The sequence below is a fragment of the Pongo pygmaeus genome, chromosome 23 (assembly GCF_028885625.2).
Source record: "Pongo pygmaeus isolate AG05252 chromosome 23, NHGRI_mPonPyg2-v2.0_pri, whole genome shotgun sequence".
NCBI lineage: Eukaryota > Metazoa > Chordata > Mammalia > Primates > Hominidae > Pongo > Pongo pygmaeus.
The window spans coordinates 50,372,244-50,392,981 of NC_085931.1; the positions used below are offsets into that span (position 1 = coordinate 50,372,244).

General features: G+C 56.2%; 1 protein-coding gene across 2 annotated transcripts in view; it reads left to right on the forward strand.

The window, feature by feature from the left end:
- Positions 1-7,324: 7,324 nt before the first annotated feature.
- Positions 7,325-20,738, forward strand: part of MGAT3 (beta-1,4-mannosyl-glycoprotein 4-beta-N-acetylglucosaminyltransferase) — a 44,785-nt gene continuing 31,371 nt past the window's right edge. The window contains exon 1 of one of the 2 annotated variants that reach the window (XM_054470156.2): positions 7,325-7,366. In XM_054470156.2, the coding sequence (XP_054326131.2) occupies positions 7,329-7,366 (38 nt within the window). In that variant the 5' untranslated portion in view covers positions 7,325-7,328. Of the gene's footprint in view, positions 7,367-17,355; positions 17,547-20,738 lie in introns of those variants that run through there. The other variant, XM_054470157.2, reaches the window with a different exon arrangement.

Below are 20,738 nucleotides of genomic sequence, written 5' to 3' on the forward strand. Positions count from 1 at the left end.
GGAGTGCAGTGGCGTGATCACGACTCACTGCAGCCTCCACCTCCTAGACTAAAACGATCCTCCCACTGCAGCCTCCCAAATAGCTGGGACCACAGGCATGCACCACCATACCCGGCCAATTTTTTGTATTTTTTAGTACAGTCGGGGTGTTGCCATGTTCCGCCTCTGCCTCCCAAAGTGCTGGGATTACAGGCATGAGCCACTGCTCCTGGCCCATATGCTATTTTGTTTATTTATTTATTTACTTAGAGATGGAGTTTCGCTCTTGTTGCCCAGGCTGGAGTGCAATGGCATGATCTCGGCTCACTGCAACCTCTGCTTCCCAGGTTCAAGCGATTCTTCTGCCTTAGCCTCCCTAGTAGCTGGGATTACAGGTGCCCGCCACCACGCCCAGCTAATTTTTTGTATTTTCAGTAGAGACGGGGTTTCACTCTAGTGGCCAGGTTGGTCTCCAACTCCTGACCTCAGGCAATACACCCGCCTCAGCCTCCCAAAGTGCTGGGATTACAGGCATGAGCCACCACGCCCGGCCCATATGCCATTTTAGATGTTCTAATAATCACATTTGAAAAAGTAAAAAGGGGCAGGTGGATTGCTTGAGTCGATGAGTTTGAGACCAGCCTGAGCAACATGGTGAAACCTCGTCTCTACTGAAAAATACACAAAAATTAGCCAGAGGTGGTGGCACGCATCTGTGGTCCCAGCTACTCAGGAGGCTGAGGTGGGAGGATCATCTGAGCCTGGGAAGTCGAGCCTGCAGTGGGCCATGATCACGCCACTGCACTCCAGCCTGAGCGACGGGGGTAAAACCTTGTCTTGAAATCCAGGTGTATTTTACCCATACAGAATAATTCTGTGCAGGCCCCACGATCTGGGCTTCACGGCCATGGCTCGAGGTCATGCCACTGGATGGTCCAGTTCCAGACTGTTTCAGACTGGAGGCTGTGTATACTCTGAAGAGGACGAGAGTTTTAAATTATAGTGCATTTTAACCCTATGAATTAAAAACAAATAGGCAGCCGGGTGTGGTGGCTCACACCTGTAATCCCAGCACTTTGGGAGGCTGAGGTTGGTGGATCACCTGACGTCGGGAATTCGAGACCAGCCTGGGCAACAGGGTGAAACCCCATCTCTACTTAAAATACAAAAAATTACTCAAAAAAAAAATTAGCTGGGTGTGGTGGTGGGTGCCTGTAATCCCAGCTACCTGGGAGGCTGAGGCAGGAGAATTCGCTTGAACCCGGGAGGCGGAGGTTGCTGTGAGCCGAGGTCATGCCATTGCACTCCAGCCTGAGCAATAAGAGCAAGATTCCATCTCAAAAAACAAACAAACAAAAAAACCCAAATAGGCTATAATCCTCTTTAGGATCATCTGAATAACCACCTTAAAAATTAGTCTTGAGCAACCATAAAAAAGAATGAGATCATGTCATTTGCAGGGACATGGATGCAGCTGGAGGCTGTTCTCCTCAGCAAACTAACACAGGAATAGAAAACCAAATACTGCATGTTCTCAGAAATGGAAGCTAAATGATGAGGACACACAAACATATAGAGGGGAACAACACGCTGGGACCTTTCAGAAGGTGGAGGGTGGGAGAAAGGAGAGGATCAGGAAAAATAACTAATGGGTACTAGGCTGAGTGATGAACTAATCTTCACAACAAACCCCCATGACACACACTGACCTATGTAACAAACCTGCACATGTACCCATCAACTTAAAAGTTTAAGCTGGGCTCAGTGCCTCACAACTATAATCCCAGCATTTTGGGAGGCTGAGGCGGGTAGATTGCTTGAATCCAGGAGTTTGAGACCAGCTTGGCCCAGATGGCAAAACCCCATCTCAGGCCGGGCGCGTGGCTCACGCCTGTAATCCCAGCACTTTGGGAGGCCGAAGTGGGCAGATCACAAGGTCAGGAGTTTGAGACCAGCCTAGCCAACATAGTGAAACCCTGTCTCTACTAAAAATACAAAAATTAGCCGGGTGTGGTGGTGGGCGCCTGTAGGCCCAGCTACTCAAGAGGCTGAGACAGGAGAATCGCCTAAACCCAGGAGGCAGAGGTTGCAGTGAGCCAAAATTGTGCCGCTGCACTCCAGCCTGGGCAACAGAGGGAGACTCCATCTCAAAAAAAAAAAAAAAGCGGGGGGTGGCTGGGCACAGTGGCTCACGCCTGTAATCCCAGCACTTTGGGAGGCCGAGGCGGGCGGATCACCTGAGGTCAGGAGTTCAAAACCAGCCTGGCCAACATGGTGAAACCCCGTCTCTACTAAAAAAAAAGAAAAAAAAAAAATTAGCTGGGCATGGGCGTGCACCTGAAATCCCAGCTACTCAGGAGGCTGACGCAGAAGAACCCGGCAGGTGGAGGTTTCAGTGAGCTGAAATTGTGCCACTGCATTCCAGCCTGAGTGACAGAGCAAGACTGTCTAAAAAAAACCCCCAAAAAACTGTCTCTACCCAAAACACAAAAAAATTAGCCATGTGTGGTGGCATGTGCCTATGGTCCTAGCTACTCTGGAGGCTGAGGTGGGAGGATCACTTGAGCCCAGGAGGTGGAGATTTCAGTGAGCCAAGATCATGCCGCTGCACTCCAGCCTGCGGGACAGAGCAAGACCCTGTCTCAAAAAAAAAAAAAAAAAGATTAAATATTAGTTCTGAATTCAACATAGAATTATCATACGACTCAGTAATTCCACTTCTGGGTGTACACCCAGAAGAACTGAAAGCAAAGTCTCAGATGCTTGTGTGGCAATGTTGGTAGCAACATTATATACATCAGCCAAAAGGTGGAGGCAACTCATCAATGGATGAGATGTCCATGGATAAACAAAATGTGTTCTATCTATACAATGAAATATTATTCAGCTTTAAAAAAAAAAAAGAAATTCTGACACATGCTACAATGTGGATGAATCTTAAGCACATTATGCTAAGTAAAATGAGGCAGTCACAAAAGGACAAATACTATATGGTCTCACTCAGACGAGGCACTTATGGTAGTCAAATTCAGAGACAGAAAGTAGAATGGGATTGCCAGGTGCCGGGGGGCAGGGGAATGGGGAGTTAATGTTTAATGAGTGCAGAGTTTCAGTTTTGCAAGATGAAAATCGTGCTGGGCCGGGCTGGCTTGGTGGCTCACACCTGTAATCCCAGTGCTTTGGAAAGCCAAGGTGAATGGATCACCTGAGGTCAGGAGTTCCAGACCAGTCTGGCCAACATGGCAAAACCGTGTCTCTACTAAAAACACAAAAATTAGTCAGGCATGGTGGCTTACACCTGTAATCTGAGCTACTCAGGTGGCTGAGGCACAAGAATCGCTTGAACCCGGGAGGCAGAGGTTGCAGTGAGCCGAGATCATGCCATTGCACTCTACCCTGGGCGACAGAGCGAGACTCTGTCTCAAAAAAAAAAGCATTCTGGAGATGGACGGTGGTGATGGTACCACACCAATGTGAATGTACCTAATGCCACCACACTGTGTGCTAAAAAGTGGTTAAAGTGGTAAATTTTGTGTTATGTAGATTTTACCACATTTTTCTTTTTTAAAGTTTGGCTACCCAGTGAGTGTGAATTTATGCTGACCAGGGCATTGAGACTTTATAGTCACTGGAGCTAATGGCAAAAGATGCGGGCAGACTTTGGCCAGGTGCTGCCTCAGCCAGGCCTCCCAGGCTGGGTAGATGTGAACAGAGGAGGCTGCAGGGAGGAGAAAGGCCTTGCTTGGCCTCCACACTGGTCAAAGCCACCGGCCCCAGAGAATCAGCCCCTCATTGGGCACCTCGACTGCTGACTGCGCTGTCTGTGGTGAGAGCCAGCAAGGTTTTTTCCTGTTGTTAATTCGATTTTTTATTGGCTCTATGTTTTTTTATATTCATTTTGCAAATTTGCTTTGGTTTTGTTTTGTTTTTTGAAACAGAGTCTCACTCTGTTGCCCTGGCTGGAGTGCAGTGGCACGATTAAGGCTCACTACAACTTTTGTCTCCTAGGTTCAAGCGATTCTCATGCCCCAGCCTCCCGAGTACCTGGAATTACAGGTGAGCGCCACCAAGGCAGGCTAATTTTTGTATTTTTTAGTAGAGGCAAGGTTTTGCCATGTTAGCCAGGCTGATCTGGAACTCCTGGCCTCAAGTGATCCTCCCACCTTGGCCTCCCAAAGTGCTGGGATCACAGGCATGAGCCACCGTTCCCAGCATTGCTTTGTTTTTAATGTCGGAGGCAAACATAAACACAGGAGCTTTACACCTAGCTCAGTGTCTGCGCTTATTTAAGAAACACTATGATAAAAATGACGACAACCCCAGAATCCATGAGAATTTTTTTCTTTCAAAGAGCATTGGGATTTGAGTCATGCTATGATTTGGCTTCTGAATCTGTCTCCCTGAGGCAGGGTCATCTCTGTGTCCCCATGGGGACACAGGGCCAGTCTCGAAATTGTTTCGTGAGTGAGTAATAAAGTGAGTGAATGAATGAATGAAGAGCTAGTGGAAGGAGAAATCACTGGGGGGCGGGGTGCAGAAGCAGCGGGAGAATCAGGGAAGTCTTCCAGGAAGAGGCATCCTGGGCCCAGAAGTGAGAGCAAGAGTTTGAGGAATAGGAGATGGGGTGGGGATGGGCATATCTCAGGGTGAGGCACGAGTCCCGGCCTGAAGGGTGTTGAGGGCCTCTGCCCAGTGATGTCACGCCTAGAACCCAGCCTCTGAGCCCAGCTGTCGGGGTGGGCAGTCTAGGGGAGCCTTCCCCATCAGACCCCCGGGAGTCAGCCCCACAACTCCCTCCCCATGCCACATCCCAGACAACACCTGGTCTCATCTCCTCTTTCCAGCCTCCCATCTCCTCTTTCCAGCCTCCCATCTCCACCCCAGCCACCATTACCTCGCCTGTTTCCCAGCGCCTCTGCCAGCTCTCCCCACTGCCAGTCTGGCCCCATCTGATCCATCTCAGACCAGCGACATCCACTCATTCCTCCAGAGAATATGCATCGAGCACTTAGTATGCGCTCAGCTCTGATTAGGAACCAAAGGAAGGCCCTGCCCAGTGGAGAGACAGACAACAAACAAGGAAACCTAAGTGCATCTTCTGACAGCCAGCAGCAATGCGCGCCAGGGGGAAAACAGGAAGAATCTGGGAAGGGATCCACCGGGCGCCTTCTCTGTGCCTTTAGGGCCATGGCTCCAGACCCTCTAGCCTTGTCATGACTGCTGTGAGCTGTGAGTCTGGTCCTAGCCTGGCCAGCCCGGACCAGGCCACCAGCTCCACATGGCCATCACATTGCATGGCACCACAGTGTGATCTTGGACGAGTCACTTTCCAGTTGTGAGCATCAGCTTTGTCCACCTGTAGGATGGGCTTGGTGGCAAGAACACTGCAGGAATCACCAGGTCCCTGAATCCTCGTAGGAGCTGGAGGGCTGGCCCGGTGAGGAAGGAGTGACTTTCATCCCGACCTGATTTAGAAACAGTCTCTGTCCTGCCGGCTGCAGTCAGCGGGGGCTACATCATACCCCTCATGAGACGGTGGAAGGCTCAAAAGTGATGTGGTTCATGCGGAGACATGGCCACGGTAAGTGTCCCCACAGCAGCAGCCCTTGTTAGAATCCCGCTGCTCCGTTCCCTGGAGACTTTGCCCAGCCGGGGAGGGTCTGCCTGGATTCAGCCGTCTCCAAGCCTCTAATAGCAGTGAAAACAACTCGTGTTTCTCTGACACAGCCGCTGGGCCAGCCCGAGCGCCACTCACAAGGCTCGCTCACCCTGCACCGTCACTCCAGACCATGCTGGTGCTTTTACTGTCCCTCTTTGGGGGGAACCAAATCCAGGAAAGGCGATACAACTCACCCAGACCTCCAGTGGGAGCAGGCCTTGCGCCTGGTCCTCCTGCCATGTCACTGTCTCTGCGGTGTTGGCTGGGGCGGCCCCCCTGGCCTCCCTCCCAGGCCCGGTGCCTGGCAGGGGTGGCTGGAACAGCCGGGGGAGGCGGCTCCTCTCTTCCCTGTGTGGTCCAGGGCTGCTCTCCCCTCACATTTCCCTCCATAGCCGCTGACCTCCAAGCTGGAGGAAGAGGACGTTGCAAGGCCACTTGAGGCCTAGCCTGGACATTTCCTGGTCCCTTCCACCTCATCCTAGTGGCCAAAGCAAGTCACAGGCCTGCCCAGGTTGCAGGGAGGGGAAAATGGTGGACATGCTGCCAGGGCCGGGGAGGGAGGGGACCCTGCAGCCATCTTGGCAGACACCTCCCACCCAAGGACCCCAAGCCTCAGAGCCGCCCTTAACTGCTGGCAGCCTCCGGTGGGGCAGGGCAGCAGAGTGTATGGTGATCCCCATGCATGCAGAAGAGGCCCAGGAGGCTCGAGGCCCAGCTGGGGGCGACTAGAGGAGGATAAGCGGGCTCTGGACAGGCCCCAGGGTAACCAAAGGCCTTTTCCTCCAGAGGCCCCGGCTCTGTCCCCGCCCCTGAGGGTGTTTTCCCGGGAATGAGAGCCGGGCCTGCTCCTCCTGCAGGTGATAACACTTGGCCCTGCCTGGGGTTTCCGAAAGGCGGAGGGTGCCACACAGCAGCCGCTCCCCGGCCCCCCCTCGGCCTCACAGATTCTGGAGTTCAGCAAATGTCCCCAGGCAGTGATGTTCATTGAGGGTAGCAGGGGGGAAACCAGGGTGGATCTTTCCCCTCCTCCAACCCCTAGAGGCCTCGAGAACCGTTCAGTGGCCTCCCAGCACAGGTGCTGCCACTCATTAGCTGCCTGATCTTGGGAAAGTTAACTTCACTGCTTCATGCCTCAGTTTCTTTATCTGAAAAATGGGGAGAAAGGAAGGGCAGACATGATTGCTCTGTGCCAGGCCCCGTTCTAAGCACTTTGCATCTAGCAACTCATCCAAGCCTCCCAACAGCCCTGTGAGGCGGGGTCTGTTATTACACTCCTCACCTTACAGATGAGGAAATGAAGGCACAGAGAGGGCAAACAAGTTGCCTGAGGTCACACAGTGAGTCAGTGAATCTCGGAGTTGGGCCCAGGTAGCCCCGGTCTGTCTTGTTAGCTGCTATGCCCAACATCACGGGCTGGCGTGACAATGCAGGATGATGCCAGCCCATGGTCAGTGATGTGGGTTTGCTTCTGTGGTTATCATCCCCGTGCTCTTTCCGGAGCCCGAACTGCACCTGCTCCGCTAGTGCCTGTGCTCCGCCTCCTATTCCTTCCCTTTTCTATACCATAGTGTGGCTGAGGTTGTTTTAAACCCGAATTTGTTTGAGCCCCTGAGCTTTCTAGTTGCAGTTCATTGCCCTTCGCAGAGCAGCTGGCAGGAAGTGTGTGTGGTGGCCAGAGCTCTCGCCGCAGATGCAGTCCACGTTAACAGCGCAGGGCAGCCAAGGCAGGTGAGAGACCCTCTGTGTGCATCTGTGCAAGTCAGGACATGTCGGGGGAGGGCAAATGGAGAGTAACTGGGATGGAAAGGTCTGGAAACCATGTCATAGGAGGAGGCACTAAAGAACCTGGGAGGAAGCTGGGCGCGGTGGCTCACACCTGTAATCCCAGCACTTTGGGAGGCCGAGGCTGGCACATAACGAGCTCAGGAGTTCAAGACCAGCCTGACCATTATGGTGAAACCCTGTCTCTACTAAAAATACAAAAAAAATTAGCCGGGTGTGGAGGCACATGCCTGTAGTCCCAGCTACTTGGGAGGCTGAGGAAGGAGAATCACTTGAACCCGAGAGGTGGAGGTTGCAGTGAGCCAAGATCGAGCCACTGCACTCTGGCATGGGTGACAGAGTGAGACTCCGTCTCAAAAAAAAAACAAAAAAACAAAAAAACAACCTGGGAGGAGAAGTGGTAGAGGGACCCTTGCCAAATGTCTGGAGGACCGCCGTGCCAATGAAGAAGCTGGCTTGCTCTGCCCAGTTTCAGGCAGCGGGTTCTAGGGTATCTAACAGCCAAAGCAGTCACATAATAAAGAGAATGAGAGAGTGAGCGCCGCATCACAGGACGTGTGTAAGCAGTGGCATGAGACTGGGGCCACAGGAGATGACCTTGAAGCCCCTCTCCTCACCCAGGTCACAGGTGTGAGGCCCAGTGGAACCATTTTGGCCAGTTCCCCAGCCTCAGAGCATGCTTGAGCTAACGGTCAGTGGCTAAGCCTCCTACCGCCAGCTCAGGCCCCCAGGTGGAGACCCTGTGGCCGATCCCAGATTTCCTGAGTGAATTTCTCTCTTCTTCCAGTTCTACTCACTGGCCCAGGTCCAGCTGGACAGCCTGGACCCCTGAACAGGGCTTCCAGCAGCACCCTGGTTTATTTACGTTTCAGGCCACCAAAAGGACCAGAGTAACTGCTGGCCCCTAGCTGGCCACCTGGGGTCTGTGGTTTTCGGGTTCCGACAATCACAAATAGACTGGATGTTCCCAAGGTTGTCTCCCAGGCCCAGCCCCTGCCCACCTTCCTGGGGCTGTGTGGCTGCTGAGTGATGACTCGGCCCAGTGGCCGTGAGGACAGAGGCTGAAACTCCCTGACAGGCCTGGAGACCTGAAGTTGCTGTAGGATGGACAGGCCAAGAGTCAGTGTGTCTGGGCCCACGCCCCCACCTCCAAGTTTCAAGGCCCCTTCACCAAGGCAGGTGCTGGGTGTGGAGGAGAGGAGGAGGGTGTGCTGGAGTCAGCAGAGGGGCTCTGCGTGGCCTGATACCACCCCTGTCTGGGCCTTATGGTTCCCAGCACTGCCCTCCCTTTGGCGACCGTGTGGAATGTTGTCCTGTGAGTTTGTGGGGAGTGCCCGGCAGGGCTTGTGGGTTCGGGGATGCACCCTGTGTGTGCATGTGGGGCGTGTCTGTGTGAGAGCACATGTGTGTATGTGACACTAGGGTGGGGAGCCTTCCAGTGGGTGCACACGCAGGCAGATGGGGACTTGCTCCGTGTGCACGGAGGGCCTGGGTCTCCCTGTGCCAGGCCTGTGCACACAGGTGTGGACATGTCTGCTTCTCTCAAGGGCCCTGAACAAGGAGAAGCCAGCTGGTGACACTGTTGTGGCTCAGTGTGTTCCCCTGAGGTCTCCAGCCTCCAAACCTCACTCTGCTAGGCCACCCTCCTAGGCCGGCCACAGGCTACAGTGGGTTCACCTGCTCAGCTTCACCAGGTCACTCAGTCTGACTCTCAGCATCTGTTGCATTCGTGCAGCTTAGAGGCATCCTTGGCTTGAACCCCCTTCTTCACAGCCACCTCCAACACTTTCTGGCTATGCCTAGCCCCTCCCTTAAGTGCACCAGGCACTCCCTTCTGCACCATCGCCGCCTCCCCTGTGTTCCCCCACCTCAGTCTGGATGCCGTTCTGTCTTTTTTGGGTTTTTTTTTGAGACAAAGTCTCACTCTGTTGAGCAGACTGGAGTGTAATGGCGCGATCTGGGCTCACTGCTACCTCCACCTCCCATGTTCAAGCGATTCGCCTGCCTCAGCCTCCCAAGTAGCTGGGACTACAGGCGCGTGTCACCACGCCCACCTAATTTTTGTACTTTTAGTAGAGACGGGGTTCCTTTCTCTCTGTGGGGTTAGCCACTGTGGGAGACAGGACCCTCTGGGCAGGGAGCAGGGAGGGGCATGGCTCCTGGTGGCTGGACCACTGGCTCTGGAGTCCCAGACCTGGATCTGAGTCCTGGCTCTGGCACTCAGCCATTGAGTGGGATTCATTTCTTCTTGCTGTGCCTCAGTTTCTTCACCTGGGGGCTGCCTGGGGAAGGCAGAGGGGCCTGCCTTCACAGTGGAGGCTAGAGATAGAGCAGTTACCCAAGTTTTCTTGGACCCCCCGACTTCCCCAAGTAATGGATCCCTGTCTAATCCATTGCTCCTGCTCGGCAAGTGTAGAAAGTAAGGCTTGTAGAGAGGAAGGGACTTGTTCAAGGCCACACAGGCCTAGAGGGCTTGACCAGCTAAGCGTGAGGTTTATGGTACAAAAAGCAGTGCACATTCTGGGCCACACCCATCCACATCCCACAGCACCTCTGGCCCTCATGGGGCACTTCAGTGCTAATGTTCCTTTGCCTGGAAGGCTGTCACTTCTCTCCCTGGGCTCTCACCAGCCCTCATGCCCCACCGCCAGCGGTAGACACAGATGGGGCAACCCCCAAAATGCACACACAGAGGAGGGGTTGTCTGCAGTTTCCGTCCCTGCAACAGTACCAACTGGGCACCTACCATGTGCCAGGCTGAGCCAGATGCTGAGGAGACAGCAGCAGGAGACAGTGAGGAGACGGGCAAAATACACAAGAAATTTAATCAATGAGTCAATTACCTAGTATGCTAGAAAGGGAAAAGTGCTATGGAAGAAAGAAGGGCAAGCAAAGGGACGGGGGGCTGCCCTGAGTTGTGGTGGTCCCAAAGACCCAGATCAGAGCCCAGGCTGGAAGGAGGAGGAGCTGTGGGTACCTGGGGCTGGAGCATTCAGGCAGAGGGGACCGCCAGCACCAACGGAGGTAGTGTGCCAGTGGATGAGAGTAGAGGGGAGGAGACCAGGGAGGTACCTGGCCGACAGGTCTCTGGCCTCCCTCTGAGCGGAGGCGGCAGCCACCGCACAATCTGTGCAGAGCAGGGAGATGAGCTGACTTTGCCCACCAGTGGGGAGGCGGCCGCAAGAACGCAGGCCAGGCAAGGGCAGTGGAAGGGGGAGGTGGAAGAGGTGCTCCTGGTGCCCACAGCCGTCTCTCCTGCGGGACAGGCCAGGATTCCCCACCCAGGGCCTGCTCCCTTTGAGAATCTGATAACAGCCATGGATGCTCCCCCCAAAACACGCATGTGCACGTGCACTCATACACACAGATGGGCAGGGGCACACACCCATGTACACACACATGCACACACTTCTGCACATGTATACATGCACCCGTGTTCACACACATGCACACACTTCCACAGGTGTACACGCACCTGTGTTCACATGCATGCACACACACATGCTCACAGTCACACACACTATGCTACTGGGAATTTTAGGAGATTACTGGATCCCTTGACTCCCCCAAGTAATGGATCCCTATCTAATCCATTACCCCTACTTGGCAAGTGTAGAAAGTAAGGATTGCAGAGAGGAAGGGACTTGTTCAAGGCCACGCAAGCCCAGAGCGCTTGACCAGCAAGACTTGGCCCAGACACCCTACCTGGACCAGCAGGGGCCCCTCCCTTAGGGCCCTCTGTCCCCAGCACCAGCTAGGGGCCACGGGAAACTTCTCTCATCCTAGTTGCCCAAGAGCTCACAGCAAGGCCAGGTGAGGAGCCCAGGACAGCAGACAGGAAGTGCTCAGGTCCCAAGAAAGGGAGTAAGAGGAGACTCTGGAGAGGTGGCATTTGAGCTGAGCTCTTTGGGCTGGGCTGGGAAGGGCACTCCAGGCAGAGCCCAGTAGCAGCAAAGGCCTTGAGGTGAGAATTCTCCAAATGGAGGCAAGCAGGGCTCCTGGAAACCAGAAGCCCTTCAGGGGCCTTCAAGGGGAGGAGACACCTGGGCTGGGCCTTTGAGGATGAGTAGGAGTTTTTTCCAGAAAGGCTTTTTGGGCAGAACACAGATATGCCAGGTACAGAGATTTTAAAAAGCCAGAGAACTGGCCAGGCGTGGTGGCTCACGCCTGTAATCCCAGCACTTTGGGAGGCCAAGGCGGGCAGATCACGAGGTCAGGAGATCGAGACCATCCTGGCTAACCCGTTGAAACCCCATCTCTACTAAAAATACAAAAAATTAGCCGGGCGTGGTGGCGGGCGCCTGTAGTCCCAGCTACTTGGGAGGCTGAGGCAGGAGAATGGAGTGAACCCGGGAGGCGGAGCTTGCAGTGAGCCGAGATTGCACCACTGCACTCCAGTCTGTGCAACAGAGTGAGACTCCGTCTCAAGAAAAAAAAAAGAGATCAAGACCATCCTGGCCAACTTGGTGAAACCCTGTCTCTACTAAAAATACAAAAAATTTGCTGGGCATTGTGGTGCACGCCTGTCGTCCCACCTACTTGGGAGGCTGAGTCAGGAGAATCGCTTGAACCCGGGAGGCGGAGGTTGCAGTGAGCCAAGATCGCACCATTGCACCCCAGCCTGGTGACACAGTGAGACTCAGTCTCAAAAAAAAAAAAAAAGGCAGAGAAATTGCAAGCATTTCAGAGGGCTGCCAGTGGATGGGACAAGCTCAGCTGAATGGAGTGTATGTGGGGGAGGGTAGAAAGGGGACAGATCTGACTTCACCTGGCAAGTGATGGGGAAGGAAGTCGCTAACAGAAGAACAATGAGGTTCACAAATTTGGAAAGGAGAACTTTATTTCTCATAAAGGGTTGCAGCCTGCAGGGCAGCCATTCTGACAGGCTGGGAAGCATAGCTTCCAGCCAGAAGCCAGGAACACATGCTTCAAGGGAGGGGCAAAGGGAATAGGAATTTATACAGAGCAGGGTGGCTGAATATACATATTTAATAAGCTATAGGGGGAGTCATGAATATTGATGTAAGGAGAAACAGGGACCTGTGCAATTGAGCTTCATGCCCCTTCATGAGTCACACATGCAAAAAAATGGTGGCGTTAGTGTGATCGCAGGGTGTTTTTCAGCCCTCTGATGTCAAAAGGTGAAGCACAGGACCCTACTGTGTGCCAGGCCTCTGTGAATGCGGGAGGGGAAAAGAGTGACAGGGGCTATGTAGGAGGAAGGAATTGGGGCTGTGTCCCCTTCTGGCCAGCTCTCTCTGAGGCAGGATCCTGGCGCCACAGGGCCTGAGCTGGGAGGGTAGAGGGCGGAGGGTAGGGCCTGGTGTGCCCAGCTGTGCCCGGCTGTGCCCGGCTGTGCCCAGGGCTGGCTGTGTGCAACTGAGCAAGTCACTTATCTCTGACGAACACCTTCACTGGGCGTCCACTGTAGACTGTCTGGACAATGGTTTCTTATCAGGAAGGGATGATGGTCAGTTATTGTGTCAAAACTGCAAAAGAGGGATAGCATCGGACAGCTGGTTGGTATCAGTGGTGAAGTCTTTCAAAAGGGCTGGTTTCTGGCTAGCCCTAACCGTCAGCAGGCTTTCTTCCCTAAGGAAGGGGTTCAGGAGGGGCTGTATCAAGGAGCATCTGACCTCCCATTCTGTTGTAGCCAAGAACTCAGCTTTCAAGGTTTCTCTGGGGTTCCCTTGGCCAAGAGGGGGGGCTGTTGGGGGGCTTGGGATTTCATTTTAATTTCTCAAAGGACCCTTTATCAAATACCTTCAGTGCTGCCCAGCACCACCTTGTCACACATCCCACCTCCCTCACCCTCCCCACACACTGTCAGGTGGCCACCTTTATACCCACTCGGCAGACCAATGGGCCTAGACTTTGAGTGTGGAGCCCTGGCGCAGCTCGGAGGGCCTGGACCGGAGCCAGCTCACTCTGTCCACTGCACCGCCATGCTCCCTGACCACCTGGAGCCTTGGCAGGGCTGGGGCTTGATGGCTTGGTTCTCTCTTTCTTTCTTTTCTTTATTTTTCTTTTTTGATAGGGTCTCACTCTGTTGCTCAGGCTGGAGTGCAGCATCGCAATCCCAGCTCACTGCAACCTCCACCTCCCAAGTTCAAGGGATTCTCGTGCCTCAGCCTTCCCAGTAGCTGGGACTACAGGCATGCGCCACCACGCCCGGCTAATTTTTGTATTTTTAGTAGAGATGGGGTTTTACCATGTTGGCCAGGCTGGTCTCAAACTCCTGGCCTCAAGTGATCCGCCTACCTTGGCCTCTCAGAGTGCTGGGATTACAGGCGTGAGCCATTGCGCCTGGCCTATGGCTTGGTTTTCATGGCATGGGTGAGGGGCCTCCCCACCTGGAGACCCAGGGCCAGGAGTGAGATGCCCCAGGGAGGTGGAATGCGGCTTCCGCAGGCCAGGCAGCAGCTGCTGAAAGGGTAACAGACCTAGCAATTGTTCCCAGAGCCAAAAAAGCCTGGGTGAAAGGTGACAGCAGGGCTGTAAGGAGACACCGCCTGAGATTGGCTAATCTTGTATCTGGGCTTTTCCCACCTCCAGCTCCCACAGCCTCCTTGTCAGGCAGCTCAGCCCCTAGAGGAGCAGCGGGGCAAGAGGGCCACCAACACCCTCCCCCACATCACCATGGAGCTTGGAGCCCCAGCCTCCCCCACGTCATCGTGGGGCCTGGAGGATGGCTGGGAGAGGATGGAGAGAACCAGATTCCACTGATGTCAATGCGATGTCAGGGCAGTGATTCGTCCCATTCTGCAGATGAAGAAACTGAGGCTTAGGGATTGAAATGACTGCAACACTTGGTGAGCTGGCATAGAACCCAGGTCTTAAGCACCCTGGGATTCAGCTTCTCCACCTGCTGAGCACCTCCGTGCCTACTGTGTGCCAGGCCTCTGTGAATGTGGGAGGGGAAAAGAGTGACAGGGGCCACGTGGGAGGAAGGAATTGGGGGATGTTTCCCCTTCTGGGCAGCTCTCTCAGAGGGAAGCTTCTGGTGCCACAGGGCCTGAGCTGGGAGGGTAGAGGGTGGGGCCTGGTGTGCCCAGCTGTGGCTGTGCGTGTGACCGAGCAAGTTACTTATCTCTGACAGGCTGGGCGTGGGGAAGATGTACTTGCCACACAGTGCCCAACACACTGAGTGCCGCATTGAGGACATGGAGGCGGAGTTTGATATGAACCCAACAAGGCTGACTCCAGTTAGGCCTCCCAAGAAGCTTGGGAATCTGGAAAGGTCAGGAGAACAAAGACCCAAGTTGGGGGAAGATGGAGGGCGAGCAAGTCCCCTGACCCTGGCCAGCTCTGGGCAGGGCAGCTTCCCTGGGGAGTGGGGCGTGTCTTTACTTCTCACTGGGCCTCAAGGGCAGGGGCTGGGGCTTGGGCAGGTCCTCCTCCCCTTTGCCAGAAGCAATGGAAATGGAGGAATGTGATTATTTTGTGCCTGCCTTCGTGCTTGGGGGCCAGTGTCAAGGTTTTCTTGATGCTCAGAACAAGTTCAATGGAGAATCCAGACTTGAAACAGCACTTCTTTCATGGGTTGAGGGATGCCCAGAGTTGCTGCCGAAGGCTCAGGGAGGGAGAGAAGGTTCTGGGGAAGGAAACTGTCTGTGAGGTGGTCCCTTCCAGAGGGGAATGAGTCCCAGGCAGGGAGAGCTGTGGCATGGGGAATTGGGGGAGGGGGACATATTTGAGCAGAAATCAAGGGTTCTTTGGGGGCCGGAGAAGAAGGGGCAGAGAGGGTTGAACAGCCACGCTGGGGAGAGGAGGAGGACATTTTTGCAGGGCAGAATGGACTGGATTTTGGGGGAGTGACAACTACCTTAAGCACATGTCATAGAGATGATTTATTTTTTTTTTTTGAGATGGAGTCTTGCTCTGTTGCCCAGGCTGGAGTGCAGTGTCATGATCTCGGCTCACTGCAACCTCCACCTCCTGGTTCAAGCAATTCTGCTGCCTCAGCCTCCCGAGTAGCTGGGATTACAGGCGTGTGCCACCACACCTGGCTAATTTTTGTATTTTTAGTAGAGATGGAGTTTCATCCATGTTGTCAGGCTGGTCTCGAACTCCTGACCTTGTGATCCACCTGCCTCAGCCTCCCAAAGTGCTGGGATTACAGGCATGAGCCACCGTGCCCGGCCCATGGAGATGTTATAATGGAATGTGCTTAGAGTGATAGGAACTAGGAATGGATCTTACACTTTCAAATGGTTGGGAAAACATCAAAAAATGTTTCTGGACACGTGAAAATGACATGAAATTCAAATTTTTGTGTCCATAAAGTTTTATTGGAACAAAGCCAGGCTTATTCTTTTACGTATTGTCTATGGTTGATTTTATGCTACGATGGCAGAGTTGAGTAGTTGGGACAGAGACTATATGGCTGGCAAAGCCTAAAATACTTACAATTAGTCTCTTACAGCAAATGGTTTGCCCACCCTTGCTTAGAGAGAGCATCCAGGAAGAAGAGAGCAGTGAGGGTGAGGTTGAAGAAGGGGGCAAGACTAGGTCACCAGGGGCTCCCTGTGCCCCGCCCAGGCACTGAACTTAAGCTGAAGGCAAGTGGGAGCCATTGAAGGTGCACGCAGGAGAGTGACCTGCTCAGGTGAATGTTGGAGTACGATCACTCTGCCTCCTTAGCAAGGATGGATGAAGCTCGGCACGGAGGCACCTGAAGCAGGAAGACCAGCCCTAGGTAGCCCGGATGGCTCAGCAAAGGCCTCTGGGACCACTCCGGGGCACATTCGCTGGGATGTAGCATAGGTAGCGCATCCCTGCACCTTCGACGATGGCGGCGCAGAGATGTCTGCTGCGTACCCACAATGCCTTGTGCCTCGCACCGCGGGCGGAAGTGGCTGCTCTGTAGGCCCTAGAGCGGAACCACCTGAAAGGCGGGAAACACGTGGGGGACGCCTCTGAGCCCTGAGACGAATGGCCCAGAGCAAGGCCACGAGGAGCCAGGGCACGACAGGGTGGGCCCTCGGGGAACCGCTGGTGGGCAAGTGGCAGGAGAGTAGGCTCAAGAGGGTGGGCATGGCCGGCCAGGCCTGGGGTGGCCGGGTGAGGGGGGCGGGGGAGGGGAGGCCCCCCCCCCCGTTACCCCGCGAGTGCGCAGGTGGCTTCGGGCATGTGAGGGATGGAGGGGGTCAGAAGGACACAGGCCGCTGTACAGCGGTCACCCACGCCCCAAGCAGACACACAGACTGTGTAGACACCGTAACAGGCCCGGCACCGTGCACACATCACAAGCCCAGGCCTCTGCACATGGTCACAGATGCCTGCGCGAAATCCCGGCCCAGGTTCACGCGGGCACAGCCGGATCCACGCACACACCGCAACACGGGTCTGCACGTCCATGCACACATAGGCACAGACTCGGGCACAGGGAGTCACACCGACCCGGGCACGCTGCGGAACGCACCCGTCCACGCATACACAGAACTGGACTCGCTGCCCCGCACGCACACCAGGCCCACACTCCGAACTACCCGCTTTCCCCGCACACGCCCCCGCGCAGGCCGCCCCGGGCCGTGGGCCGGCGCACGCACAGTCACAGGAGGGGCGCGCGCACACTCGCACTCACACACACTCGCTCGCACACGCACACACTCGATCCAGCACGCGCGGGCGGAGCGGGGCGGCGGCGGCCGGAGTCTGCGGTGCGAGGCGCCCCCGGCCCGGAGCGGCGGCGGAGCCCGGCTGGCGGGGGAGGGGAGGGGGTTGCGGTGGGGGCGGGGTGGGGGCCGGAGCCGCTTGAGCCGGCGGGAGCGGGCACCCCTGCGCGCCGCGCTCGGCCTCGCCTCCGCGCCCCCCGCGCGCCCGCCGCGGTCCCTCCCCCGCGCCCGTCCGCTCGCCGGGCCCCCGCCGCCGCCCCGGGGTGCAGCCGAGCGGCCGCGCCGGGCCCCCGGGACGGGGTGGAAGTGGGGGTGGGGGGAGGGGATCGGGGCCGGGCCGGGGCCGCGCTGCCTGCGATGCCGGGCGCCCGCCGCAGCCGCTGCCGCCGGAGCCCGGGATGGGGCGAGAGGCTGCGGCGGACGCCAGCATCTCCCCGCCGGGGACCCCGGGGGCCGCGGAGCCGCCGCCGCCGCTGCTGCCGCCGTTGCTGAGACCCAGCGGGCGATGGGTGAGTTGACCCCGACGTCCTGGGGGGCACCGCGGCCCCTCTATCCCCGCGCTGCCCGCCCTCCCGCGCTGCGCTCGGCGCCCCCCGCCCGGCTCCGCGGCCCCCTCCCCGAGCGTGACCTTAGGGGGCGGGCGCGGGCGCACTGGGGCTGGGGGCCCGGGGGCCGCGGTGGGGGCGGGATGCCGGGGAAGCCGCTCGGCGCGGGCCCCCTCCCCCCACCCGCCGCTCCTCAGAGCTCGCCGGTCCCCGGAGGGCAGAGCCTCGGCGCCCGACCCCCTCCTACGGCCGGGTGGGGGACGTCCTCGAGGCGCGGGGCTCGAGCCCTGCTTTGTGCGCGGCGCCCCCAGCCTCCGGCGCGGCGCCCCCACAACCTCCGGCGCGGCGCGGGGCTGGGGTGGGAAGCCTCCGAGCCCGCCTTCCCCACCCCCGACCCCGGACTGCGGCGGCGGCAGCAGAGGCCCAGGCGCACTCGGGGGCTGGGCGGGTGCGGGGGCTGCGGCCATAGCTACCCCTGGGGACCAAGCAGAGGCAAATGTGGAGAGGGCCCCCGGCCTTTTACCGGGGTGGGGGCCCCCGGCTCCTTGCACTGCTCTGCTCTGCTCAGGGCGGGGGAGGGAACCTGGCTGAGGGAGGGCGCTATAAATATCTGCAAATAGTGAGTTCTGGAACCGGGAGTGGGGAGGGGAGTGCGCCTGGGTGTGTGTATGGTGGGGTGCCCGAGCTGGGGTGCAGCAGGAAGGGATGCCGCGCGGCCAGACCTAGTGGTCTGAGGTCGGATGACCCCCAGCCCCGGAAGACGCCCCTGAAGGCCCCTGATGGGGTATGGGTAGACATACCACCCCAGTGGGATTCCTCCCTGGTCCCCTACCTCATTCCTGGGACACACCAGTCCACATTCTCCTTGATGGGGGAGTTATGAGCACTGGCGTGTCACTTGGGGAGGGGGAGCAGTTATGAAAGATCCAGACATGGAGCCCAGCAGAAGGATGGAGTGGAGAGCCCCCACCCCCAGGAGCTGCAGCTCTGAGGGGGTTTTCAGTCTAAGAAGTGCTAAGGGGAGCCGCTCTGGGTCCTAGGAAAGTTTGAAAGAGGGGTCCCAGCCCAGGAGAAAGAGAGAGCTTACTGGAAGAGATGATGACAGGAAGCTGCCAGAGATCTCTGGGTAGAGAAAGGTGGGAAGGGCGTTGTGGGCCAAGGGAATGGCATGAGCAAAGGCTCAGAGGTGTGAGTGCCTGGCGTGTGTTGAGAGGTGGCAGTGGGGACAGTCAGGCACTGTGGGTGCCCCCTGGAAGAAGTGAGATGAAGACGGGGGAGAGGCTGGGCAGGGAGGCCAGGTGGAGGTGAGGTGGGAGGGCACAGCAGGGAGCTGGCACTTGGTCCTGAGGACGGCAGGGAGCCAAGACCTGGCTGGGGGGATGCCGCTGGCTCAGACCCATTCTAAGGGTCGCCTGGTGCCCTTGGTGTGGTCAGGGCTACTTGAGTACTTGAGGCACACTGGTGATTCCTTTTTCTTTTCTTTTTTTTTCTTTTTTTTTTCTGAGGTGGATCCTCACTCTGTCGCCCAGGCTGGAGTGCAGTGGTGCCATCTTGGCTCACTGCAACCTCCACCTCCTGGGTTCAAGCGATTGTCCCACCTCAGCCTCCCGAGTAGCTGGGATTACAGGCGCCTGACACCACACCCGGCTAATTTTTGTATTTTTAGTAGAGATGGGGTTTCACCAAGTTGGCCAGGCTGGTCTCGAACTCCTGACCTCAAGTGATCCACCCACCTCGGTCTCCTAAAGTGCTGGGATTACAGGCATGAGCCACCTCGCCCAACCCTGATGATTTCTTTTTCTGTAGTAACTGGACCACCTCAGGAAGTCAGCTTTGTGAGCCTCGGTTTCCACATCTGTGAAATGGGGAGGTTTTGTTTTTGTTTTTGTTTTGAGACAGGATCTCACTCTGTCATCCAAGTTGGAGTGCAGTGGTGTGATCATAGCTCACAGCAACCTCGACCTCCTGGGCTCAAGGGATCCTTCTGCCTCAACCTCCTGGGTAGCTAGGACTACAGGCGTAAGCCAACATACCCTGCTAATTTTTTAAAAAGTTTTTAATAGAGATAAAGTTTTGCTACGTTGGCCAGGCTGGTCTTGAACTCCTGGGCTCAAGTGATCCTCCTGCCTCTATCTCCCAAAGTGCTCGGATTCCAGGTGTGATCAAATGGGGGAGAATTTGATTGTGGAATGAGTTGCAGAGAGGATTGAATGAGAGGATGCACACAGGGTGCCTGGCACCTGAGCAGCACTCAAGAGATAGCTGGCTGAGGTATTATTACCTGGAAAACGAGGATGCCGATGCCACCTGGTGGGCCAGGCCAGCTTCACTGGGCAGCGGCCATGAGAATCATGAGAGGGCTGGGCTGGATGTGAACGGCAGAGAGCTGAGGGTGGGAGAACTGCGTGGTCCTCGTGCAATTCTGGGAAGAGACTACATAAGCGGTGAGGAGTGGCCAGAGGCAGGGTGGTCTGCAAAGACAGCCCCTCTTGGCCTCGTGGGAACCCACCTGCCCAGCCAAGGCATTCAGGGTATCCTGCTGTGCTCCCTAAGAGCCAGAGCCTCTTTGCTCCCCAGAGTACAGTGATGCAGCCCGTCATCTTAGCCACCTCCAGGCCCTCCATGTGGGGACCAGGTCTTGGAACAGAATGTCCTCAGGTAGGGGTAATAATTTACTGTGCTGGACAGAGAGGACATAGGCCTTGCCCTGAGGAGATTCGAATCCGTTGGGGAGCAGATACCCCTGGGCACCGATGCTCCGCCTAGCCCTCTGCTGGCTGCTTGGGGGCAAGGAAAGAGTCACTAAAAGTAGGGATTCCAGATCTAGTGGTCCGGTTCAAATCCCGGCCCTGCCTCTCTCACTGTGTGACTGTGGGCTGGTGACTGTGCATCTCTGTGCCTCAGTTTTCTTGTGTCTGAAATGGCGCTGAGGCGAGGCACGGTGGCTCACGCCTGTAATCCCAGCACTTTGGGAGGCCGAGGTGGGTGGATCACCTGAGGTCAGGAGTTCGAGAACAGCATGGCCAACATGGTGAAACCCCGTCTCTACTAAAAATACAAAAATTAGCTGGGCATGGTGGCGGGCACCTATAATCCCAGCTACTTGGGAGGCTGAGGCAAGAGAATCGCTTGAACCTGGAGGCAGAGGCTCCAGTG